General features: G+C 34.6%; 1 protein-coding gene across 5 annotated transcripts in view; it reads left to right on the forward strand.

The window, feature by feature from the left end:
• UBR3 (ubiquitin protein ligase E3 component n-recognin 3) overlaps positions 1–27,436 on the forward strand; it is a 118,485-nt gene that overhangs the window by 36,490 nt on the left and 54,559 nt on the right. For 3 of the 5 annotated variants that reach the window (XM_042784293.1, XM_042784294.1, XM_042784298.1), the window contains 16 exons: positions 175–308; positions 2,227–2,313; positions 2,898–2,963; positions 3,051–3,140; positions 3,892–4,020; positions 4,105–4,157; positions 4,771–4,904; positions 5,378–5,463; positions 6,839–6,980; positions 10,283–10,379; positions 11,644–11,785; positions 15,688–15,792; positions 16,716–16,889; positions 17,120–17,149; positions 18,637–19,097; positions 22,723–22,811. In XM_042784293.1, the coding sequence (XP_042640227.1) occupies positions 175–308; positions 2,227–2,313; positions 2,898–2,963; positions 3,051–3,140; positions 3,892–4,020; positions 4,105–4,157; positions 4,771–4,904; positions 5,378–5,463; positions 6,839–6,980; positions 10,283–10,379; positions 11,644–11,785; positions 15,688–15,792; positions 16,716–16,889; positions 17,120–17,149; positions 18,637–19,097; positions 22,723–22,811 (2,019 nt within the window). The remainder of the gene's footprint in view (positions 1–174; positions 309–2,226; positions 2,314–2,897; positions 2,964–3,050; positions 3,141–3,891; positions 4,021–4,104; positions 4,158–4,770; positions 4,905–5,377; positions 5,464–6,838; positions 6,981–10,282; positions 10,380–11,643; positions 11,786–15,687; positions 15,793–16,715; positions 16,890–17,119; positions 17,150–18,636; positions 19,098–22,722; positions 22,812–27,436) is intronic. The other 2 variants (XM_042784295.1, XM_042784297.1) reach the window with 1 other exon arrangement.

Consider the following 27,436-nt stretch of genomic DNA (forward strand, 5'->3'; position numbering starts at 1 on the left):
TCTGTTCAAACTTTGATGCTTGTTTTCATACTTTATCTGTTATCCCGTGGCTAGATAGGATAGATCGTGTTTTTTTGTCTGAATAGGTGTGTGAATGCATGACACTGAAAATACTGTATTCCACTTAGCTGTAATTAAATATTTGATTGTATAATTCTGCTTAAATCTTTGAAGGTATGAATTTAAATAAACGAGAATTAAATGAACATGTGGAGTTTGAATCTCAGACATACTATGCTGCTTTTGCTGCTGAGCTTGAAGCCTGTGCCCAGCCAATGTGGGGTCTTCTGTCACACTGCAAAGTTAGGGTAAGACTAACATTTCTCTGTTATACTTGGTTTTATTTATGATTTTTTATAGAGTTCTCAAATCTGAAAGGTCTGTCAGTTTTGTGTTTTAAAAGACTTTGGTTTTGCTGTCTTTGTCTACCATTTTTATAAAATTGTGATCAACTTGGATTCTGTGTGTAGTGAGTATAGAACTTATGCTTGTGTCTAATTTATTGTCTCCAGAACTGGGCCTACAAGTTGGAGATGTGTACGGTCATTCCATATGACTATACATATGGAATAGTTTCTAATATGATGAAGAATTTGATAAATGTCTCTGAGTCATTCTGCCTTCGTTCATTGGGAAAGGAGATACAAACATTGTCACTAAAATGATTATCAACAACTTCAAATTGACACTTCATTATGATGGGGATAGAGTAATTTATGGGTTTGTGTTTTACTGACAACCTGAGGTGGAAGCCTCTTAGGTTTTGACATCTCATGGTCTCCTAACTAGAACAAAGAGTTGTTACTATTTACTAGACTGTAAATTATATTATATTACAGTAAAAATCTAATCCATCAGTTTATAGGAATACTTAACACGTGAAAAAGCTTTTTATTGGTTATTTTTAATGAAATAAATACTTATCTTTGAAACTAGCTTATTCAGATATATAATAGCATTCACAAGACAGTAATATCTGAACTGAACTGTGTACTGAAAAAATGTGTGCGAGAATACAATCCCAATTTAAAAAGTTTAAATCAGGCAGTTGCAAAAGCCTTTCCACGATGTAAATTACACTGATACATTACGTATATATCAATTTATTAGTCTAAATTATATTTTGAAAACTGAATTACAACTTCTGGCTCCTTGAAGTATTCCTTTCTTCTTAGCTTAGGGGTGGGAAGCTCTGCCTTTTGTTTCAGGCCTGTATGGTTTCTTGCTTCGCCTGTCAGCATGTTGGTCATGTTTTCACACCCATGTTTGAGCCCTTTGGTCATTCTTAGTAAATCTGAAGAAGTTTTTAGAAATTTCATAGCTTAATTGTTGTACTTGTTTAGTGAAACCTGATGGGTGGGAAGCAATTCCAGCTCGTGTCCCACGGGAGGGGGAAAGCCAGAGGAGCCTGGCCACCACAGAGGGTGGAGCAGCAGGATGGGAGTGTGGCTGTTGTGTTTCCTGATGACAAAAGGTGTCTAGCTGAGCCAGGTGGCACTTGCACAGCTTCTGGATGGCCAAAGCACTGCTGGCTTTTGCATAGATGTCCTGAGAGTGTGAGGCAGGTCTGGAGTCTGTGTTTAGGTGGAAGGGAAGATTAAAGGAAAAATTACGAAATGAGGCTTTGTAAGCTCCACTGATCACAGAGTGATTTAGTTTAGCTCCCCTCCTTCTTCCCTGCCTATCACTGCATTGCTCCTGACGGGCATTGTACAGCTTTTGTCTTGAAATGCGTGATTTAATCTGAAATATATTATAGTTTTAGGGATTGTTATAGAGTTATATCATACAATCATAACAAGGTTTGCTTATTGTGAAAACTGCAGTATTGTGTTATAATTGCATTTCAGGTGCATTGTGTTAGCAAACTGTAAGGACTTTTCTGTAGATAAAACTTAGAGGACATTAGCTGTTCCTTTTGATTGCATGGGAAATTTTTTTTTATGCTTACATCTCTAAATTTTTGGTAAAAATAAATGGATAAATTAAACAACAGTAGGTACTAGGACCAGCTGACCATTCTTGAAGGTACCTTAATTCTCACCATTAAAATTATAATATTTTAGAATAACAATTAAACTATCCTAATACTAATTTCTATGTAATGAGTGCATAAATTATGTACCATAAAAATTTTCTTGAAATAATGATATTTATTTTTAGTAGGAAACGGTAACACTTAAAACTGATTTGGCTCGTGTAGTACACTGGTTTCTGTTACTGCAGGAAACACAGGAATACACACGAAATGTTGTCAGATACTGCCTTGAAGCACTTCAGGACTGGTTTGATGCTATCAACTTTGTAGATGAGGTAAATACCCTCAGTGAATTTAAGCAAATTACTGTGAAAATCTGACTAAACTTCAAAGGTAATGTGTTCTCCCTCCCCCCTTAAATTAAATCATCATTCTAAGTACTGATTGAGAAAGGATTGTCTTGATGAAATTAGAGTTTGTAGTTAATAGTTGGATCTGAGGATCCTTTATTTGTAGAGTCTTGATGATTTAGATTTGCTAGTGCGAGCTTAAGTTGTGTGAGTCTTAAAATCAGAGCCATTCATGTACTACTGTTCTGCTCAATGAAGATCTGAAGCAATGGCAAAACATGTCCTCTTCTGATAATGGTAGTGGGGAGCAGCTTTATCACCTTAGCAAGCAATACTCTCAATCAGTTCAGAGTGTCATTAACTACTGGAGGCTTAGTAAGAGATTAACTACAGCAGGGAAATTTCTGAATCATTGGAAAGTGCAGGGGAATGAAGTAATACTAGGTTAGTAGAAATTAAGTCCACTGAATGAAGACGTGCAAGGTATGGTTCTTTGTGGTTGTGACAAAGACATTTGTAGGTTTACTTTTTTAATATATGATATTTTATTATCTTTGTTTTACTTTCAGCCGGCTCCTAACCAAGTTACTTTTCATTTGCCACTGCACCGTTACTTTGCCATGTTTTTAAGTAAGGTAAGCACATGTTTTAGTCATACAGAAGATGGAAATTCCCTGTTGAGTGTGATGGTTCAGTACAGAGTGTGCTTGCTTTGTTTCTAGGCTGTCAAATGCCAAGAACTGGATCTGGATACTATCTTGCCAGATCAGGAGATGCTGATGAAATTAATGATTCACCCACTTCAGATTCAGGTATGGGCAGACTATAAGCAATATGTGACAATAGTAACTAGAATATGCTGAGTACTTAGGATAAACTCTTTTTTTTTTTTTTTTCTTTCCCCCCCACCCCCCCTTCCTGTTTCCAAAATTAAGTATGTGGCATTAGTTATACTTCTGAGAAGTATGATAATAATATTCACTATAGCACTTCCAAAAGGGTATGAGGAACCAGCCCATTGGAAACATGGAATTGTGTGTTTATGGAATAGCTACAAATGGAGCGTAAGTTGAGAAGAAACCTGAGTTTGAAAATTTCATATTTTAAATTGAGACTGAGTTCAAGAATGGATGCACACTGCAACACTTTTTAATTTACAAATTTGTATTTATTTGTATGTAAGTGGTAATGAACAGTATTTGTGATCACTGTTTTTATACCTAACTTCATTTTAACCATGGTGCCTTCATCTTTGGAGTACATTTTAATAAATAAATTCATAAATAAATCACTTTATTGGCTTTGATCACTTTCATTGTCTGAAATATGCTCTCACAGGAAAGTATGGTGTCTGTTCCATAAACTAGCAGTGGTTCCTTTTGATCCCTCACTCCCTGAGAGAAGTATCTAAAAATATACTTTTTTTATACTAATTTAAAGGTGTAGTGTGTATGTATGCATATGTGTGATAATATATTGATAATCTGCTAATGTTGAACTGAATTAGCTGAATATCCCTGAAATGTTTGTGAATTTTTACTTTATTTTATTTTCACTGAACAGGCAAGTCTTTCTGAAATTCACAGCAACATGTGGGTTAGAAATGGTCTACAAATTAAAGGACAGGCCATGACTTATGTCCAGTCTCATTTCTGCAATTCAATGATTGATCCTGACATTTATCTGCTGCAAGTAAGTTACATTTTCTGAGAAGCCAAACCAGTGCTTGTTTACAAACAAACTACTGAATAAAATGAATTTATTCTATTTCCACAGGTCTGTGCTTCTAGGCTGGACCCAGATTATTTTATTTCATCTGTTTTTGAAAGGTAGGGTTAAAACTCTTGTTCAGTGTTGTGCTAGCTGTTGACTAGTTTATGCCATGTGAGAGGAAAGGTGCATATCCGATACACGTCTTCAGCAGTACAACTCTGCCAAGCTAAAATTAACACATAGGGGTTCTACTGAAAGAGGTATCTCAAGATAGATCCTTGGTTTTATACAGGATTGGCTTTTGATTTACAGTGCAGTTGCGAAGCCTCAGACAATTGTTTTCTGAGCATCTTCAGTTCCTTTTTAAGTTTTGACCATGTTCATACGCAAGCTTTCAGGATATGCTAGCCTTAAGAAGTAGATAGAGATAAACAGAGCTGCAGTAGTAAGACATGGAAAAGATACCTGCTTTTCTGGATAGAATAGATTCAGGGTTTGAAAACTGGTATTAGCTTTTTTTATATGTTCATAAATGTAAGGTGTTTTTATGTGGCGTAAATATCACTATAGCACATTCCATAGGTAGTTAAATAAAAATCCAAATTTTTTCATGTATGTTTGCATATTACTGCATTATATGTATTTAATTTTGTATTCTGAGTTTATCAATACACTTCAGTGTTTTAATGTTGGAGACTGATGTATCTGACTTTATTCTTTGCTATGTAGATTTAAGGTGGTAGATCTGTTAACGATGGCATCACAGCACCAAAATACAGTTCTTGATTCAGAGCACGAAAGGTCAATGTTGGAAGGAGCCTTGACATTTTTGGTCCTTCTGTTGAGTCTTCGTTTACATTTAGGTGAGAATCACTGCTCTAGGAAAACTTGTATGTAAATAACATGCCTGTTCTTTTCTATTCAACACTTAGTAGCTAACATAAAGCTGATTAGTTACAAAGTAATTTAAAGCATTCAGTGCTTGGTTTCATTTTTTGCCAGTTATTGCATTTTAATCCCTTATAAATTAGAAATAGACATAATACATAGAAATGAAGAACCGCTTTTATGTGCCTGATTTGTGTACGTGACCACATAGAGCTTCTGTATTTTTTTCAGAAAGACAGCAGTTTTAGTTTGTACCTGTCTTTTCTGAGGTTGTGTGTCTCAGAACATTTGAGTGCCCCTCCCCCTTTTTTTTTTACTGTATTTTATAGCACTTTATCATTACCTAATGTTTGTATCAAGTTTAACTTGTTTTTAATGACAAATGTATGCTGAATGTGTGTGTTAAAATCATGCTATTTTAATGGCTTTTTAAACGTTATTGTTCTAGGAATGACAGATGATGAGATCCTCAGAGCAGAAATGGTAGCCCAACTCTGTATGAATGACAGGACACACAGTTCATTATTGGATCTCATATCCTTGGAATATATTGACTAGTGTGCATGAATGAGAATGACAGGTACCTGGATACTAGTGGGATTTTGGTGCTTGAACAACATGTTTTCAGAAGAATTGTGTAAGGGTGTGTTTGCATGTACTTATCAGCAAAGGTATTTGCTCCAGCTTTGTTTTTTCTTACAAAGTAAGTAGTACTTTGTAATAGTTTTGAAGTAGTTTTGATACAAAATGCTCAACTGCTCTTTTTATTATTTTTAACAGTACAAAAGTCTTTCAGGTGTGAGGTAAAAAGTCTGTTTTTCAGTGACGTTCTAGAAAGTTTAGCCAAACGTCACCTTTATCTGAATTTGAGACTTTGATTATTGCTGATTTTATGTGAGTATAAAAAGAAGCCACTCTACACTATATTGGCTTTTTCTGTCAATAGCTGAAAATGCAAATAATAGCAATTCTGAATGCTACTTTGAAATTTGAGTGAAATACATGTGTTATGGGGGGAAGTGTCTTACTTGAAGAATAGCAAACTCTAGGAAATATTTCTGCACAGGTTCATGTCCCTAAACAGCTGGTTTTACTGCTATCAGTGTATTAAGCTGTGTAGGCAAATTAAATAGCTTGTGTTGATAGCCCAAAAGAGCTTGTAGTCCAGCGGTAGAAACTAAGCAATAATATTAGGAATTTAAAAAGGTAGGAAAGGAGGAGATTGAGAGTTATAAATATGTAATAAGAATTATTAATTATTACAATGTGACCTAGTAATTCAATCACTTAACTATGTAAAATAAGCAAATCACTTAGAGATTCACTTAAGTGAATCACTTAAGTGTATAAAATAAGTGAATCATCTATACAAGCAACCACTTATCACTAAGCAGAAATTTCCTTATTTGTGATTGTTACTTGTGATTTGGGGTAATGTCAGTAGGCTAATTAAGTACCACTACCAAAAATGAGAAATAGCCAATCCAAGATGGATAATTAGTTATTGTGTATGGATGCCAAGCTAGTTACTTGCTTTTTCTACACTTAGCTGTAAACGCAAAATATCCTTCTTATAAGGAGAGCCAGTGTTATTAAATAAAGGCAAGTACCGAAACTTTGCATACACTACATATAGTAGTTTTTATTTCTCATTTAATACTTACCTTTCGAGCCAAGCATGTAGCAATTGGCTTGATTTGAAAAGTTTAATGTCCTAGCCAGGAGGCTTTGGTTCACTTAAGTAATAGTTATTGTTCCATAGCAGCTGGAGCATACAGACCTCTTGTGGTAAACAGAGAGCACTGCTGAAATGTAGCCTCTGAAATGAGTGACTGAAAATGTCAAGAAGGAAGTAAAATGCTGTGTCTTGAAACTAAGTTAACTTTGCTTTCCTTAACACAAATATTACATTCCAGAAAACCCCAATCCTAAAAGTGGTATTATTCCAGGAAGCTTAAGCTTTGAATCAGTCTTGTCAGCAGTTGCTGATTTTAAAGCTCCTGTTTTTGAACCTGGAGGTTCCATGCAACAAGGAATGTATACACCTAAAGGTATGGTAATCGGTGTCCTCTTACAATGTACTCAGTGCTAAGATGCTTAACCAGAGGGTTTTTTTTTAAAGAACCCCAAAAAACAACGAACCAAACAATGCTAAAAGCCCCACCCTACCCTCCCCCACAAAAAAAACCACAAAAAAAACAAACCCAAAACCCCATGAAACTTTTTAAATTTTTTTCTTTGTCTGTTGCTTATATTTAAAAACCTTGCTAAAGACTGTTAATAGTCTTTAATAAATTCATTTTGATCAAGAGTGAAAATGAGCTTTTTGTATTAATCAGGTGTCTTAGCAAGGGGAAAATGGAGAACTGAAAAATTGTTATTTTTATTTCACTGATCTGAATACCTAATTATTCAAGTGATTTAAAAATTTTGATGTATGTCCAGTAGAGTTTAGAACTGTTTGCACTAGTGAGGTGTTAGTTGCAAAGATATTTTCTTTAAACTTTTTTACATTTTGACTATTAAAGATACCATTATACATAATTCTTTCTTTCATATTGCTTAACTATCTTAGTAGCCTGTAGCATTTTTCCCAGTCAATAGGGAGGGTCTAGAACAAACTTCAGGCTAGACTGATTGTAGAATATTGTTCTAATAATTCTACAGTGCATACAGTGCAAAAATGACAAGTTTTTTTGCCCTGACCAGCTTGTCATCTAAATTGGCCTCCACAGAGTGTTGTTATATCAAAGGATAGGAAGAATTTAAGAACTCAGTGTTCCACTGCTGTTTCCTGTCACTGAGCAGATAAGCTGGTAGGAATCTGAAATGTTCCATGTGCTCTGGTTGTGCTTCAGCTCAGGCAAAGCTGAAGACGTATTAACTCCTTCCTCCCCTGCGTACCTCCCCTGAGAACTGTCAGGGTTGGGGTCTGACAATTTTGAAACTGTTTGGTTTGTAGGCTGTGTTCTTTAGTGGATTTTTTTGTTGTTGTTAATGTAGGAACTAATACTGTACTAACTTGTTTGCCAGTTTTTGTTCTGGGAGGTTGATGAGTCGGTGAAGTTCTTACTTTTATACAAATGAACAGCCAATGAAGTAATTTTGTGAAACCGGTGTTTTGGAAATTGATTCATTCTGGTTCCTTAATGTGTAATTCGGCATCTTAACATCTATGTATTTAAAATAACTTTATTTTATTGTTATGTAAACTGCATTTCCTGGCTTCCATGTCTGGTCTCTGAAGCTTGTAACATACTGGTCTTTTTCATAACACAGTGTGAAGTTGAAATAAAGATGAATTATGCTATTTTTAATTATAACACTTTATATTTAGGGAATTTGATCCTAGATTATAGTGTTTTGGGGTTTTTTTGGTGTCTTTTTTTTTAACCTAGTTTACCTCTGAAATAGATTATTTTATTTTAAAGTTCTTTTTTTTAAGTATCTCATATATAACAATACTGAAGTATTTTGTAACGTTATGCAGAATCCCTTTGTCTTAAAGTAATAAAAAGCTGAAAAAGCTTCTGCAGGAATAAAAATATGGTTTTCCTGTGTACTACTGCCTTTTAAGTGTTTATGATCTTTATAAGACTTTACAGGTTCTCAAAAAGAATTGGTGATATTCCTGTTGCTTTTAAGACTTGTAGTTTGTGGCTTGTCACAGTTTAAGTAAGTCATGTTGAGATCCATTCCCCCTAATCCCTTGTTTCCCTAAATTTAGGGGTAAAAAAAAAATTTTATGATTGCAGAAGCCCCAGATTTTGCTTCCACTAACCATTGGTTTAAAAAAAAACAATCCAACTTCCAAAACCAAGTCATAGTTCTTCCTGTTCTCTGTGGATTTGTGTGCTGAAGATGAGCTCTGGGTGCATTTCTGATACACCCAGCATGGCTCCCTCACTTAGTCCTTTTTTCCTCATTGTGCATTAGCAGCCCAAACAAGCTTGTTCTGTGTTTCAGGTTGCAGTAGTAAACTCTATCCAGAAAAAAAAATATTTTTTGCAAGTTAAATTTGATCTTATTTCGTACACAGTGGAAACTATGTTGTGTTCTCTCTCAGCGGCATATGAGGGTATCTGTAGAACTGTTAATGTTAGCAGGGGTTAATAGGAGTATAGACCACTTGTCTTCCTGCCTGGGGGAAATTAGTCTCAAAAGTATGGTAAAGCTGCCTGCTTTTGCCTGTGAGAACTTTGAAGAATGTTGGAAGTGCTTGTGTTGTGTTACTCCTGGAGGTGGAGCTAAAATTCTGTATCCACTGGGTTTCTTCTCCCTGCGATGGGGTCATTGAATCTTGCCTTCATGTTGCTGTGTTATGCAGGCTGAACACTTCCAAACAATTAATAGAATTAACATCTACATTTGTTTTAGGTTGGAAACTTAGTTTTGTTTTTTAATAACTTGTAAATAGAAAAAAAAAAAAAAGTAGCAATTAAATTGGATGTCTTATTTTATAGTCTGTTTAAACTCTTCTGTTTGTGATTGCTATGAAAAGCCACTCTGGATGTTACTTTAGAGCTACTAAATTAAACAGAGATAACTAAGATTTTAATGCCAAAATAATGCATAGATATAAATTGCAAAACAAAGGCATGTTTGTAAAGGACTGATCACAAATGTTACTTAAGAAACCTGGCCATTTTCAAGACTGAACAAAAAGTTGTGGTGTTGTAGTCATTTGGCTCACTGCACTTAATGATTAAATAACACCTACCTGCTAACTGCTCTGCAGTCTTTACTTCCTATTTTCGAGAGGGCTTGTGCCTCTGTACTCAAGTACAAAGTGAAAAATAATTTAAACATTTTCTTACATGTACTCAGAAATTAAAAAGAACAAAACAACGCGTATCGAAACGGTGTTTTGGGGGCTGCCTTCATGTATTTACAGTTGGATAAATAAATTTACTTAGATTTTTTTTTTTTTTAAATTACTTTGGAATATTTTTTTAAGCTTTCCTCGGCATGTATTACAACTGCTGTTTTATCAGAAAGGTGTGATTTTTCTTTTTATATTTTATCCCACATTGTAAATTATTACATAACAGAAAAGAAAGCTAGAAGACACTAAAATAAAGCTTGTTATTAGAAAAGATCTATTGCCTTAATGGATTGTTAATTTTTTTGTTTTGAAATTAAGAAACATGTTTTTGGTGAAATTTTGATATCTTGGTAACTAGTGGTAATTATTAGTATAGTAAATATTATTGGTAAGGATTAGTAAAATTTACTGTGCTGCAAAAAAATATAACAGACAATTATGTAATTAAAGCTAATTAAGAAGAGAACCTAGAATAAATTATAAGGTCTTCAAAGAGAATTTTAACATGTGACTTCTTTTCAACAACAGCTGAAGTTTGGGATAAGGAATTTGACCCTGTCATGGTAATACTTCGAACTGTTTACCGTAGAGATGTGCAGTCTGCAATGGACAGATATACAGCATTGTAAGTTGGATAATTTTTAGAAATGTAACATTATATTGTTTCTCATTGCACAATAGTTTTTCTGTTTTCACTGTCTGGTAATGCTAATTGGGTTATTTATGTTTAGATTTGTCCTTGAGTAAATAGTTTATGTAAGTTTACAGGCAGTATCAGGGTTTTGGTTAACTTAGTCTATCACTCTTTCATAAATGTTTAAAATGCATCTGAAGTGCCACAGGCAAAGTACTGAATGTCATCACAGATAAAATACTTAACCAAAAGTTAATGTTTAAAAATCAGTTACAAATTACTTAAAGCAGCTTTATCTATTTTTATTAAATTGATATTTAGGCACATGAAGCACAGTATTACAGTGTTCTGTAATTTTGAAATTATATTGAAGACAATTTGTGTTTTTTCTATATATTCACCCATGACAGAAACCATGGGTGATAGAAATATAGGAAAAAAACCTTGTGGTTTTAAGTTCTAAGAAACAAGATGATTTGTTAATTCAGTCCCTTAACATTTCATCCCTTACAGATTCTTACACTCACAGATTCTTATTTCAGCTAATTTAATTTGGTTGTCTCTTATTTCACACCTTGGGAGTAAAAATAAAGTTTAAAAAACCCCAATAATAAACTTAGTGAAATAATCCTCTGCCCCTGTGCTCATTCCATTAAGTCAAAGGGTCATCATAAGCGTATAATGTAAGTGATTTTGAGCAAGGTAGTATTCTATTAGATAATGTAATTGTCTACTGCACTGGATTCCAGCTTGTTATTAGGAATGTGTGTCCATGTTCAATTTAACACTTAATTTTTAAGTTCATAGATATGATAGCACTGGTACTGTCAACTATAGCTAATTATGTCTAGCATTTCCTGGTGTTGCCTGTAATCCATTCCTACAGATGGGAGATCATTATGTTGGATGTCTGACTAATATTTGGTGTGAAATGTAAAGTTTTCCATCTCATCTATGTACCTCTTTGAATGAAAATGGAATTTTTAAATTCATAGCAGTAATTAAAAATTTATTTACCTTTACTTATAAAGGTCATTTAAGTCAGTGGTAATCCACTGATAAATAAGACTGGATTCAGTTTGTGTATACATACCAATTTTTGGAATGCTACTTAAATAAATTAAATGGCTTAGATAGATATACTCATCAATTCTAAAGTTGGTCTAAACAAAGAGCATGTAGGATAGTTATCTACAACAGTGGCAGTTGTCTACATTATTGTAGTGTTTAACATAAGTCTCATTTGTTTCAACAGTTTAAAGCAAAGTGGTAAATTCCCTGGGAACCCATGGCCTCCTTACAAGAAGAGAACACCACTACACCCAAGTTACAAAGGTCTCATAAAGCTTTTACACTGTAAAACCCTGCACATTGTGCTGTTCACACTTCTTTACAAGGTACAGTCATAATTCTCATTAGGTCCGGTATTTTATTTCCACTTTTTTAGAAGAGGAGTTCTTTGAAGCATGATTTTTAAAAATAGATTTAGAGTACTCAGGTTCAAATTTATATAATGTCTTTCTTTTTTTTTAATTTTCTAAGTCTAGTATGGTGAAGTTTTTCTACCATTTTCATTATTTCATGAATGATTATTTCACATATACATACACTAAATCAGGTACCCAAGTGGATGAGCAGGCTTGCTCTACTTGGAGGAACACTAGCTTAACCATCAGAGTTGCCATTTGAATTGTTGTTCCGTCATGGTTACACCGAGCATGGTGGTGTGAGCGATGTTCCTTTGGCTCCCTCTGCAGAGTTTTAAGACACCAGCAGCCTGTTCAAATATACGCAGCCTTGATGGTTTTGGATCCTTAATGGCAAATAATGTATCACAACTGCAGTTGGTTCAAACATCACTTCCCAGATACTCTCTGGCTTTTGATAATGTTATAGCACTTGTTTTTCAGAACTAATTGATGACTTTAAATTGTGTTTGGTTTTGTCTTTGGTAGTTGGCTGCCCTCTTTAAGAAGAGTGCAGCCTTTTTGAAGAGTACATTCATCAGAAAATGGGACTATGAATCTGTCCTATGTACTTGGGAAAGTGCTTTCAAAGCTGTGTGCTGTAGGGGTAGGTGAGAGGCTATAATAAGTGGTTTGACTGAGTAGTGCTTTTCCTGGGCAGACTTTCCTTCTGTGCTCTCTTAAGTGCCCTAAAGCTCTTGTTTTGTTTCACTGCTATACTTCTGTTGTTAAGTATAGTAATAACTGTGTGGTATTCACAAAGAGCCATGCTTATTACTATGGAGTTGTTACACTTGATTTCTTTCTGTAATGAAGTATCATGTAAGTTGTCAGTATATCATTAAGATGAATGAAGACTTAAGATTGTACCTGAATTAATTCAACAGATTTCACCTTTATGACAGAAAAGAACTTTTTCTCAAATTCTTCATAGTGTTTACAAATTAATTACTTCAGTAAACTGTATGTTTTGCAGTGTAATTAGTGCAATATCAAAAATCTACTTTGAAAATATAAAAATTTTACTGTTTTATTGCTAATTCTTCCTTTTCCATAATGTGTCTCATTCTATTATGAGTAAGACTGAATTTCATGTGCAGAGACTATTGAATGAAGCTACACCTTTTGGAAGCTCAGTAGTACATCTAATGGTTGGTCAAGGTTTTCCATTTTCAGACATCTACTTCGTTATCTTACTGAAATTTAACCAATGGCTGATATTTTTTGTGCTGAGTTTCCTGTACTGGCATGAGTTTGCAAGACTGAAGCAAGGACAAAATACATCCCCCTTTTCCATGTTTTAAATATTCTTTTATCAAGATTCTGGATCTTAATTTAGCCAAACTGTAGAGGTTGCAAAGTTAGGTTGTGCATCTTCAGTGGCTGTTTATTTTATTAACTGTTGCAAGTCCCAAAAAAGTCAGCCCCAGACCAGGCACATCACACACCAGTGCTGACTAGAACTTTGCCTGGAGTGGCAATGCCTTGTTTCCCAGTGATTTCCATAATTTTGGCCAGAGAAGCTGCTGTATGCACTGTGTTTGACCCTGCTTAGCCCTGCCCCGCTGCAGAGGCTGGACTGCCTGATTACTGCAGGATGAAGAATGAGACTGAGATGTGGTAGTATGTAGCAGAAACTGGGGAAGGAGTGTACCTGAAGAAAGTACTAGACAAGAGACTTACATACAGGAAGGCTGCTGAAGGAAAGGAGATCTGAGGATTATGCAGAAGATGAAATAATATTTTGACATGGAACAAAAATGGAGAATGTAGGGAGTGAATGCATCATCTTTTACTGTCTTGCTTCTCTGGATTTTTTTTGGCCTTTTTTTGTCTTATTCCATCAAGAAGCTTCAAGGAGTTAAATCTCAAGAATCTTAAAATTTCTGGGTTACTGTTTAAGCTGGAATGCCAAATACATTTCTACCAGGTTTATGGATGGTAGAAATTACATAGGGACTGGTTCCATGAGTTGCCGTAAATGATGTGTTGTCTATTCATGGAATTTTGCCAATTTGTGACAGCCTTTCTATCTCCTGGCTTTTGGGACTGTCTACAGAAGAACAATAAGCTACATTTGATGATTTGACTCTTCAGATGTGCTAGTCAACATGGCTTTTGATTCTGACTGGTGCAGTTGCGTGTGCTTTTCATATTAATGTAATACTAAGTGGCCTTTTTAATTAAATAATCTTTGTAATCTCCGATTTGATTGGGCTTGACTAAGTCAGATGCTCAAACATAATTTAGAAAAGATATTGTGAAACAATCTTTGTTTTAAGAACTTTATCTTGCTGGTGTTTCTAATGGGTGTATTTTAGGAAATTTGGCCCATTCAAAACCAAGTTGTATTTAAAACTTTACTAGGCTATACTCTATTAATTTCTATAGTAGCCTATTGATAATGAAGTTTTAAACATTTTCTCATCCACTTTTTTGATAACAGGCAGGTTCTTGCCGTTTTCTTCCCTTTAAATCAGAATATTCTCAGGAGGAAAGTTGGCCTGATTTTTAATTTCAGCAGCACTGGTTCTTTTCAATGCATTGAAAGCTGTGTTAGAAGGAGCATGTATTAATTTAAAGAAAGTTATTTATTATTTGTAATTAAAAAAGATTACGTGAAGATGGTGGTAAACTAATTTCATATTAACACCCCTAGCATTCCCACTTGTCCTGCAGGCAATGCCTGGATTAGGACCTTATGAGGCCTTGTGGTGACTGATACATGAAAAAGGGAGGGAAGGCTAGGTGCAGCTCTCTGCTTGTAGCGGACAGTAGTGGTATCTGTGCAGCTTTACCTGGCACTTCGCTGTTAAGTACATCACAGCTTGAACTAGTAACAATTTTAAGGTACAAGTTAGTTTAACTGGAAAATGTAAAATTAAACTTTGCTTTTGTGGTCATGCTCAAAGGTTATTTTTTTATAAATGCCAAAATAATTTTTAGTCATCTTAAAAAAAATTAAATAAAACCTGAAGAGTCCAGAGTGTTTACTAACCATACTCTTTGTATGCTTAGATATTGAAGTCTTAATAGGCTGTGTGGAATAATTATTTCCTGTCTTTTAAATACAACATTCCTGTTGATTCATCACATCCAAAGTGATGTGTCTTATTTCATAGTAGTGTTCCATTACTGTTATTGGAGAGCTATATTAATGTTATTACTCTTACTATTCTTGACCTATGTGGAACTTTTTTTTTATCCTATAGCATAAATACTGATCAGGTATTTTGTTGGAGCATTCAGTGGTAATGAGAGTGAAGTTTAAAATATCTTACTGATGTTTCAGAGTACATATTCCAGAAACTTGAATAGACAATTCACTTCTCTTTAAAATAATCTTTTCCTAACAGCGTTTTTATGCATATGGTAGAACTTTGGAAGTGTTACTGTACAACAGAAAGAAAACTATTTTAAATGCTAAATCAGTGTCTACCAAAAATACACTAGGGTAGCAAGTGTTGTTACAGTGTTCTGCCTGTCTAGTCTTTTCTATTTAACTGATACTTACATCTCATGATACATCTTGCAAGCACAGTGATTAATTATGAGGAAAAAAAAAAAGGCAACACAGTCAAAAATCACAAATGTGGCTCAAGATCTTCTATCTTTCCTGGTGTGGCTAACCTTGGAAGGTCATGCTCGGAGATAAAATTTGTAGTTAGTACCTTGAGCTTCTTCATACAGGACTCCTGGCTACTATCTTTACCTTCCAGTTTAGGTTAGAGATGTCCAGGTTTTTGGCAGTTTCTGGGTTTTTTTGTAATAGGGATTGAGAGAGTATCAAAGATAAAACCTTCTGAAATGTGAATGTCTGTTTTTCTGCCTAGATATTAATGGATCATCAGAATTTATCAGAACACGTGCTTTGCATGGTGTTGTATTTGATTGAGCTGGGGTTGGAAAATTCTCCAGAACAAGAGTCAGATGAAGAGGTAAGAATAAATGCCGTATTCTAACTAAAATGTAAAAGTATTGTCTAATGAGTCAATAGTCTTTAAAAATAGATGTTTACTAAAATTATAATTTTACCATAGGAATTAGAATAAAACATCATTATTTAATTACTTAAACAGGAATCAACTAAGGAAAAAAACCAAACCAAAATAAAACGGAAAATTACACACTGTTGTGAAGAGAAGTATGGTATCTTGTGGTATCTTGTCACATTTTTCATTTCTTCTAACCTGGCAACACAGATTTGTTAGATCTTTACTATGTAAATTAGTATTTGAAATTGGTTGCAAAAAAAGTTGAAAATGATTGAATCTAAAACTCGTATAAATTTCTAGATTTTCAACTGAAACCTTTATCACTGAGCATTTTATTGCTAAAGATCTATATCTTCTAAAGTACATGAATTAGCCAAAATTTTAATTGTGCTTTTAACGAGAATTTGGATATAAAGAGCCTTTATTTTCGTGTGTCCAGATTCCCTTATGGTATATGACTTCCATAATTTTCCCTGCTGTTTAACATTGCTTATATGACTAAGAATCTGCTACTTTTTTTTTTTAAGAGATTGACTTCTGTGTAGTTTGGATTTTTTTGTAGTAATATTAGATTGTACAGGTTTGGATTAACCTGAGTAGTTCCTTTTACTTCTGCTAGGTAGCACTGATAGCTGTATTTGATTATATTAAAATCAAATGTGTAGATTTATCTGACCCATAGTCCTCATGGTAGGCATCAGTCATATAATTTTTAAGAGCCATATCAACTTTAGTGAGGTACATGCTGCTCAACATATTGTTCTTGTCTCATGGAGAGATGATGACCTCTGTAATAGTTATAAAAGCAACATGAATTATTGTAACATGTAAGAGAATGTATATTCACTTTTTTATTATTATTTTAGGAATCTGCGGTTGGGCAAGAGCGTTGCCATGATAGTTGGTTTCCTGGTAGTAATTTGGTTTCTAATATGCGTCACTTCATTAATTATGTCCGAGTAAGGGTACCAGAAACTGCTCCAGAGGTGAAGAGGGAACCACCTGCAAGTACAAGTTCTGATGGTTTAGCTTCATCACAAGTAAGTATATACAAATACCAGTTCTTTTTCTAGATTAGCTTTCAAGTTATTGCCTGTTTAGGCTTTTTTTGTTAGGGTTATTTTTTTACTGTTTTTATTAATTCCTCAGGGTATTTTTTTCCTCCAGTAATCTTTCCTAAGTGTACTGATAACAGAAATAGAAGTTATTTCAAATGATACCTCCTTCCAAATGATGTATTTAATGACTTTTTTTGTCCTCAATCTACCAGAGTTCAAGGCGGAAGAGCCTCCAGAGAGAGGTAGATCTGTGTGCAGTTTGTTCTCTTAAGCAATTAACTAGCAACATGGCTTTAATTGTGCTCACCTTAACATTCAGTGAAATATTCTAATTTTTGTGAATTTCCTTTTAATTGATATTGCAAGAACTCATGCTTTTTTCATATTCTTGGTTGTAATCTTAGGTTGTAGACTTTTAAGCAATGAAATGTCCTTAAATTTTTAACATGTATTTTGAAATAAAAGCTTTCTATCAAATATGAAATGTCATTGATAGTTTACTACTCAAGCTTTGTGTTTAGGCCTGCTTTGTCTTGCCAAGCTATTACTAACATTTAATAGTGTAGAGTAGGCTTTCTGGAATCTAGATAAGTTTAACCTTTCATTGAAAGTGCATTTGAAATTATTAATGGCAAGTTTATTTGGGTTTTTCTGTGAGAACAAAATTAATATGTAAATAGTGGGATTCTGAAAGATTTATAGTCAGTAGGTAATATAATCTCTGTGTCAGGATTGCTTTTGTATCTTTTGTATACAGCACTTCAGATTACTGTATGCCAGATGTAGTGAAGTACAATGGATACTTCTTTTGCATGTTAGAGTTAGAAAAACAGATTAAAATTTAAAGTAGGCAGGTGAGATGAAATAGATTAAAACATAAAGAAGGTAGGTGAGATGACTGTGAGAATCCCATTTTTATATTTGATCTCTGAAGTATTTGGTTATCTCTTGCCTGCCCAGCCTTCTGAGAAAGAGAGGGTAAGATGTTGAAGTGTTCTGAAGTTCATGTTCAAAATATTCAGGAAACAGGTTGCTGTAGTGGATTTCACTATATTCAAATTGCTTCCCTATATCCTTAATTTGGGACTGAAAGCAAGTGTAGCATAGAGTGGAAACATCTGAATGGGCTCTTTCATTAATGTAACTGCGCTCATATGCTCATGTGCCCTGAATAGCAAGCTCTGCTTGCAAATATTGGTATGTGGCTTCCGGATGTCAGCTAATAAATCGGCACAAAATGGACAATGTACATGGGGATGTATGGGCTCACCTGTGTTCATCTGTGTGGGATTATGAGTTACATTGTGCAGCAGTACTCAGTAGACTTTTATTAAAGACACTTAAATTAAAGATACTGAAATTATGAATATTCTAGAAAAAATACGGAAATATTACTTGGAGAACAGAATTCTAAATTTGACTAGAGCAAAGCCAGTTGTTAGTTGTTTCAGTATGGATAAGTTTTTCTATTTGTGTACTTGTTTTATTATGCAGCTATGTATAACATATTTGTATGAAAATATGACATGCAGGCTTAATATTTTGCTATACCAAATTTCAATATGTTTTGGAAGGGGAGAAGAAATTTAAAATGTTTCGTGCCTTTTCTCCTAGCTTAAAATATTTTCCATAGTTTTATAAATATATGTTGTTTATACTTGTATTTTTGAAAATTAAACATTATTTGTTTGTTGTTGTTGTTTGGTTGTTGGGCTTTTTTTTCCACAAGAACTCAGGAACAGCTCAAGTGTTCAGTTTGGTCGCAGAACGTAGAAAGAAATTTCAGGAGATCATCAATCGGAACACGAGTGAGGCAAATCAGGTGGTTCGGCCCAAAACATCAATGAAATGGTCAGCACCTGGTGCAACTCCACAGCTAACAACAGCCATTCTAGAAGTCAAGGAAAGCATACTGTCCTTGCTGATTAAATTGCATCACAAACTCTCAGGAAAACAAAACTCTTACTATCCTCCGTGGTTGGATGATGTGGATGTTTTAATCCACCCAGAAATTCCAAGATACTCTCATGGTGATGGAATGACGGCGGTAGAAAGAATTTTATTGAAAGCTGCTGTACAGAGCAGATTGAATAAACGGATAATTGAAGAGATATGCAGAAAGGTGACACCTCCTGTACCACCAAAAAAGATTAGTTCTGCAGAGAAGAAAACTTTGGATAAAGAAGAAAGGTAACTTTAGTAACATTAATAATCTTCTTTATCCATTTTGGATATACGTGACTTATATGGCTGCTGAGAAAGAACCTGCACCTTGCTAATTTATATCTTTAAATTAGAAAACTTTCATAATGATTTTATGTGATACACATGCCCACCCTTCATGTTGCCATATATACCACTCAAATATACAAGGGTGCAGTGTTAACTTTTGAGGCTTAACCTCAAGATGAGTTAGAAATTTTTTTCTGTTTGTACTGTCTGTTCATTCACATGTACACATCACACTGATTATTTTTGTTTGCTTGTTTTCTATATGTAGGTTTGGTAATTCTGCCTTCTTTGCTTGTCTGACTCAATTTTAAAATTATGGTTTTAATTTTTTAAAAAATTATATTCATATTTTCTTATAATGTGGCCTAAAAACCTGCATTACAGATGTCTATCTTGGGCTGAAATTTTTTGGGGAAAAAGCTCAGACAGTTTTGAGATTGCTGTTGGGACATTATGAGTCTGGAAGCACCCAGAATACTAGCATTATTGAAACTGAACGTAGAGAGCCTGCTTTTTTTCTGCTTTCAACAAATGTTGCGTTGGCACATGAGAGGAATCATCAATTCAAATGCCTAGACCACAGCAACTAGAGCTGGGAAGAAGTAGAGGTGAAAACTAGGACTTGCAGGGGCAGAGCTGAAGACAGAGACTGGAAGGAGAAACCTTCTGGTCCATGTAATAGTGAGTAAAGGGAAGATGCCAGGTCAAATGAATAGTTGATGTGGGAAGACTCAAGCTGGCAAGTTGGAGATGGTAGGGAAGAACTGGTTTGTCAGGACAGACATACTCAGAGAAGAGTAGCAAATGAAAGAATGAGATTTTAGTGAAAATCTCAGTGGGGGTGAATGGGGTCTTCAGAGTTGATAAAAGGAGGAGAATGTGAAACAGGAGTGCAAATGCTTGGAGGGCATGAGAAAGACAGAGACTGGTATTTGGGGGATGTAATAAAGCCAGCCAGAAAGAGGATTTGGCTGGAGTGGGGCAGTGGGAAGGGACTGGTAGTTTGTTTGTGCAAAAGACTGGAACATGGCATTTGAAGCAAGAGGATGGTGGATAGTGTTAGAAGGTTGGGGTGTAGAGAATGGGAGGGGTCAGGTCAGAGTGCTTACCGCATTAACCAAAGTAGAGACAGGACTCAGGCTGGAATTTACAGGAATACTCTTGAGTATAAAATAGATTTAATAAGTTACATACTTTACAGAGTAAAATTATTTTTTTCTTACAAGAGCCTACTTAATGGTTTAATTTTCAACATCCTTTGTAATAGTTCAGTGAGACAAGTAGTCAAGGTTTAGCATGTAAAATTGTCTTTCAGAAAATGCTAGGCTGAATGGCTACTTTAGATAAAACACAGCTACATCTTGGACACCTACTCATTATTGTGGTACTCAGTAGTGCTAGATTTATGTATGGGAGAAGCACAGGAATCAATGAATCGAGTAACTTTTCATACGGAAAAGGGCAAGGTTGTTCCTTTCCCCCTATAAAGGATATGATATTTTCAAAGATCTTCTTTGTGGGCACTTTAAGTTTTCAGTTAAGTTCTGGGGCTAATGTAATGATGAAAATAAATGTTTCCAATTCTTTGTTGTTCTGAGTGACTATTTTCTTCTCCCTAAATCCATAATGGCATTGGAGACCCATAAGTATATTAAAGGGCAGTGTGATAATGGAAATGACTAATCTCATAGACTGACAGTGCTGATATAGTCAGGCTGCAAATTTTACTTTCTTTTTTGACTTCTGTTTTATTTTTATTTTCACCCAAGTCCAGTTTTGTATTAACGAAGACTGAGCAGACTGTGAGCGTTCAGTGATCACCCTTCTTGGTTACTTCAACATATAATGACAAACTTAGCATCACTCAGGCAATGGGTTGTCACCATAGAAACAAAAATACAGAACTAGAAGAGAGCTAGAGCTGCTTGCAGTATTTTTTCAATTGCAGTGTCATACTCCCATGGGCCATCATGGAAAATTACAGAGCTGTACTGAATCTGTCAGAGTTAGTTTATGTCTTCTTATTAAAGGCCTCTATTTACAGTCACCCTGCTTTTAGTCAAGGCGTATATTGAGAAATTCCCAGGGAGAAATAAATAAAAACAGGTTTAATAAATGCCCCAGTATGATCTTCAGAATAATGAATCTTAGGATTGTTGTAAATAGAAGTTATTTTGAGAAATGGTGGCTGTACAATGTGACAGATAAATGGGCAGAGATATTTAAATTTTAAAGGTGCCTTTAAGAAAACAAGTTAGAAGGTTTGACTTATAAACAGGCCACTTCAGGATAACAGGTTACAGTATATTAGTTGCTTTGGGCCTGTTTATGCCTGTTCCTGTGTCTGAACAGGGATAACCAGGCAGTGCTTGAGACTAAAGAGGATTCACCTATCAGCATATCAGATGCCAAGTGATGTTTTTAAATGCCGTGTTAGTTACCTGAATCATCTCTGAGTGGGGGGGGGGGGGGGGGCGGAAATCCTTGTAAGTGCTGATGCACAAAGCTTGTAGCTGTGATACAGCTTTCCTGGCTGCACTGGGGAGGTGCTGTGTAAAACCCCCAGCCTTGGGGCTCAGAGATCTTTGCACATGCCATGTGGTGAGCAGCTGTGGTGTGAGTTCCATTTGGTTTTCTCACTTGCACTCTCCCATTCCCTCTCCTTGTAAACTCTTGTCAAAGTAAAGATCCTTTCTTGGTACCTCAGGAAGAGGAAAATTGATGTCTATTTTCTTAATGCTTTGACATCCGTCAATATTCTTCTAGCTGCTGCAGTATGTATATATAGGGAGTTATAGAATAGCTGGTCATACAGCCTTGTACAGATCACTAATACAGTTTAAATAGAAGGATAAACAAGAATGAATCTCTAATGTCTTCCATTTGTAAATCCAGAGCTGTGTTAAACGATGAGGAAAAAGTCAGTGAATTCAGCTTGGCTCCAGGGAGATAAGGGCCTTCAATCTGGAAGCAATCTCAAACTTCTTTAAGTCCAGGTATAAAAGCTGTTGGTGACCAGTATCTTGGGTGGAGGTGGGGGAGAAGGAATCAGTATGAGGAGCCTGAGATAGAAAATAAATTGTTCATAATTGTTTCCCTTGGCATCAAGTTTGATATCAAAAGTGAGGTAGGCTTTAATTATTTTATTGTTAACTTGTAAATGTTGGTTGCTCTCAGTAGTACTTGTTTTTGTACAACAGTTGACATTTCACTCTGTCATTCTTCCCTTATGTAACAGAAAAATAACTCTCATGAATAAGGTCTTGGGTTCTTTTTCTTATGATGCCATGTTCTAATCTGTTAAAAGATCCTTTGGTTTTTCTGAAGGGTTTTTTAGGACAGGATTTTATTTCTTTCAGACTCAAAAGAAAATACTATTTCTTTAAAAACTCTACTTTTAAAGCAAGAGACTCCTATTTTTAGTCTTGAAAATTAATCCTTTATTTAGAGAAATTTTTAATAATATTGTTAAAGGTGGCAACTGGAACCAGTCTCACACTAGAAACTATTTTTTTTCCTCCTTTTTTTTTTCTTTTTTTTTTTTTTCCCTTTCTTCTTTCTTCCCTTCTCTTGTTTCACTCAGACGACAGAAGGCCAGAGAAAGGCAACAGAAATTGTTGGCTGAGTTTGCGTCAAGGCAGAAAAGCTTCATGGAAACTGCCATGGATGTTGGTAAGTTTTTGTGTTGTTGACTGCTTGCTTATTTTTATTCTTGATTTCCATGTTAGTATTAAGGTTTTTACTCAAACAGTTTAAAAAAAAAAAAAAAAAACAAACCCAACAAAATAAACCCCAAAGAAAAAAACCTTCCCTTCAGATCCCACTACTGTATCTGCTTGTTCACTAAATACTTCTTAAGATGTTTAAAGTTGTGTTTTCCAGGACAGGTAATACTGAATACATAATTGCTAAAGAATAGATTAAATGATCTTGAAAACATTTACAAGAGAACACCTTATTTGTAGGACATAATTTTATTCCTGTTTTTTTATTAATACACAGTGGATGAAATGATTAAATGTGTGTGATGTGTTTGAAAGTTTTTACCTTTTTACCTTTTAATATAAAACATCTCAAAGTTAGTCTTTTAGAGATTAGCATTTTCTTTAATCTATAATAATAAAAACTATTATTATTTTTTCATAGAGCCTCAAATTTTAATAAGGTAGAAGTTTTGCATTTTAGATTTATGCATAGAATTAAGGAAAGCATAATTTTTAGGTCATCTCAGTTGCTATAAATGATAACATTCTATTCTATTTCAAGTATAGGCTTTAGAGCGGAATCGGCTCTTGTTTTTCTTGAGGATAAGTTCTTTCAGGTTCTGCCATGTAGAAACACATAATCTTGATTAGTTTGCTTATTAACGGAGGAATGGAAAATATTTTCATCATCTGGATTACTTAATTGAAAATGACTACTTTTGAAAGATAAGAAAAAGCAGAATATTTTTTCTTTTTTTCCCCCTTTTCCAATCAAATATCTGCTATGTAGTTTTCATATGAGTTTAAGCACTGCTTAGAAATATTTTGACAACTGTTTTTGCTGAAAAAATCTATTTTTTGATATTGTTAAATTCCTTTCAGTTCTTAGGTTGCTGAGATTTATTCCTTTATACTTATGAAAGTCTTGGATACAGCAATCATTGAAATTTCTTTAGCAAATTAATGACTCTATATATGGTGTTATGTTTAGGGTGTGTGCAATACAAAACAAAGTTCACAGATAAAAATGGGTTTAAGTCATGCTTATTAAATGGGTAGCTATTTCTTTATAATCTATTTGCTGAAGTAAGGAAGAATGCAAGAAGAAATATGCAGTTCTACTTATTAAAAATTAAGTCTTTTTACAGTTTTTGCTAATTGAAAGCAACTGGGAAACTTTGATTCTGCAGTCACCTCTATTTTGAATTCTTGATATTGCAACTTTAAAGTTGATGGTTTTATATATGAAATCACATATATCTATATATATTTACCTGTCATACCTGTATTTGCATATATACATGTGTATGCATAGATACTCCCGTGCTTGAGTTTTCTAAGCTATGTTTAAAGTAACTGCTTTGATTTGTGGATGAAGCATACTAGTTAAATCAGTAAATTACACAATGTTTATTTGTGTGGAGGACTGGGAACACTTAGCTTTTACTTAACTATCTATGTCAAAGATTGAAAGGAACCCTTAATTTCTGTAACAAGCAGACCTGGGCTTTTGTTCTTATGATTGTACATTAAAAAGCTCCTGGGCATGCAACACATAAATTGTTTGTTTATTATTATTTAAACAATGGATAACTTCAGATATCTCAACATAAAAACAGTGTTTGTTGTTAAATATACCAGGTCACACAGAGCAGTAGATAGAATCAACTGAATGGACTGCATTTTCATGAAGTTGTTCTGCATGAAAACATTTCTTTGCAACAGTTTAACAGGATTTCAGACATTGTGTTACCTGAGTAATTGCTTTTCTTTTCACTGACTTTTTTTAGTGTCTTTTAGGTTGCCATGCTGTTTCGTGAGTTTGTGATGAAAATTTTCTGAATTTGCACTATAGTCCAGTATTAAATAGCTTTTATGTTTTCACTGGCATTAAAATAGCTCGCAGAAAGGAAGTATGTATTCCATTATAGTGTGTAGGATTTATTTAAAAACCTAGATTAATTGTCAGGAATATTTTCTTCAATTTGCTCTATTTTTTTTTTTTTTAACTAAAGTAATTTGTTCAGCTGTGAATGCAGTCTCTATATGTTACAGCACAGTACTGCAAAAGTTGCAAAACTATTGTTACTCTAATTTTAAAACACAAGATGTTAAGAATTCTGAAACTAGTCTTTCTGGAGTGAGTCAATTTAAAACTACTATAGGTATTTAATAGTCTCACCTCAAATTGTATTATAGCTGTGCTGAAATAGTAAAATTTGAAAACAAAAAAATCCTTTCATATTAAAATCAGTCAGTTAAAGCGCATCCCTCTCTCACGCATTCAGACTCTGTTACCTGTTATTATCGGTTGAAATTCAGCAGTAGATTTATTTCTTAATTTTGATTGTTTTAACACTGTCAGAATGCAGGGATGGTGAGGCCTCAGCTCCTCTGGCTTTGTCACTGATTAGGTTGGTGTCATTTGGGCAAATTATTATTGTCATCATCTTTTAAAGATTCTCTATCTATGACAAGTGGTTGTGATTCAGTGGCAAAATGTGAGAACAGGTATAATTGAGTATAACACTTAAAAAATTTCGTAACAGCTTTTTCTTGACAGTGTAGAAGACTGAAAATACTCTGAGAATAAATGTGTCTAGAAGATGATAGGAATAATGGAGAATAGCCAAAGCCTAAAGATTATTTTATTAAAACCACATAAACTTAATAGTTTCTAAAGTGTTTACTGAAGTGCACAAAGCCACTGTTAATCCCCTAAGGGATTCCTCTTTTTTGATTTTTTGGGATACTGCAACAAAACATGGCTTAAAAGGAAATTACCCAATTTTATGTTAATTTTTCAATATTGAATATGTCCCATTTTACCAGCAAAAAGTATTTCTTTGAACTGGAATTCACAAATTCATCTGAGATTCTGAAAGTAAAGGTTGGCGTTTTCTTGCACTGTAGAAAATCACTGTAGAAAAAATTCTGGTTATGTAGCGCTTTCCATTTGTGCCCCCTGTTACTTTCTATTTATATTCTGTGACATCTGCAGAACTGCATTGCCATTCAAGCTTGCCTGGAAGTAATTAAGTGAAATTTAGAAACAGTTATGTTAATGAACTAGGATGGAACAGGATCCACTGTGCTGTCTTTAGCTGTTTGACTGCATGCAGGACAAATGTAAAAAGTAGAAAAATAAACCAAGAAGCATCATTCTAAGAGCAGCAGGTAGAACTCTTGAAATATTTGAGGAGTATGTCTGCTGAGTCAAAAATGTGTTGGCATGTAGTCACATACAGTGTCAACTCCGTAGGCCTTCTAGTCTCCTAGTAATCACTCCTTTTACATCTTTGTTTTGAGGGCACTTGCCCAGTGTGAGGCTATGGTTTATGTGTTGTGATGTGGAACTCCATGCAAGAGAGTTGTGAAACTTCACTGTCTTTCAAGCGGGACTTGATAAGAACAAAAATAAATCCCTCTGCTGCAGTTTAATAGTAGCCGTTAATAAATTACAGTGATATTTATAAAGATCTGTCTGTCTAAGTTTTGTAAACATGTAATATTATGATCCATTTCAGGCAAGCTGCTGAACTACTTAATCAAATGTATCTTAGTGGAAAACTGTAAATTGGTTAATTTGTGAATTATAAATATTAAGATATCTCGCATTCCTTCAGTAGTTTTGCTGTATCTGAAGTGCCCAGTGTGGTGGTGTTTTTTTTTTTTTTTTTAATGCCTCATGATAAGTATGCAGTATGATCTTTGTGTTTCTTTGTTACGATGTGAATCTTGGCAGGACACCATTTTGTCCTTCAAGTGAACATTCCTTAGCTAGAGTTAAAAAGTGCAAAGTTTTGATGCGAGGTGACATACATTTCCTAATGCTCAATCTTCTGAACTCCAGATAGAAAAATAAATTAGGTACTGATCTCTTGAGAGTACATATGCTGGGTCAGGGCAAAGAATATTAGCATAGTAATGGTTGCTTTGATGCCAAGGGGCCACTTTGACACACAATGTATACAGCAGGAAAAATGTTGACTGCAGTCAACAGAGATTGTGAACTACATTTACTGTGTTTACAAAGCCCTTTCAGTTCTGGGGTTTTGCTGGATAGGGGAAAGAATGGGAGTGAATCTTTAACTCTGGAGAGTAGAGAAGAAATAAAATTCAGACGGCAATGCATTCTGTGATAAAACAGTGTGCTAGATTTTAGCAGGCTGATCAGGATTTGCTAGGAGGTAGGAAATGCTAGGGTTCTCTAACTTTGGGTCTCTAATTCCTATTGGTACAAAACTAAACAAAGAGCTAAATAAGTAACTTTTTAAAAAAATCCATGGGAATAATGATAGAGTTTGGCACTACCCTGGATTTATGTCACAGTTTAAATGTTTTCATTCTCCTTCAGTGTTTTTATCTTTGTTTTTTAATGAGGTTTGTATATATCCAGATTTCTGAAATAATTCACAAGGACAAAGAAAAGTCCCAGACCCCAACATAAGGGGGTGGGGTGTGTTACAACATTAGACAAACCTCATGAGAGAAACTTTGTGAATTGATACCAGTACCATGTGTCTTATCTTGTATTTCCCATTTGCTCCTTCACACACATTGACATCATCGGGATGAGTCTCTGTTAAGTCA

This window comes from Tyto alba, unplaced genomic scaffold (assembly GCF_018691265.1).
Source record: "Tyto alba isolate M040663 unplaced genomic scaffold, T.alba_DEE_v4.0 Super-Scaffold_7, whole genome shotgun sequence".
NCBI classification, from domain to species: domain Eukaryota; kingdom Metazoa; phylum Chordata; class Aves; order Strigiformes; family Tytonidae; genus Tyto; species Tyto alba.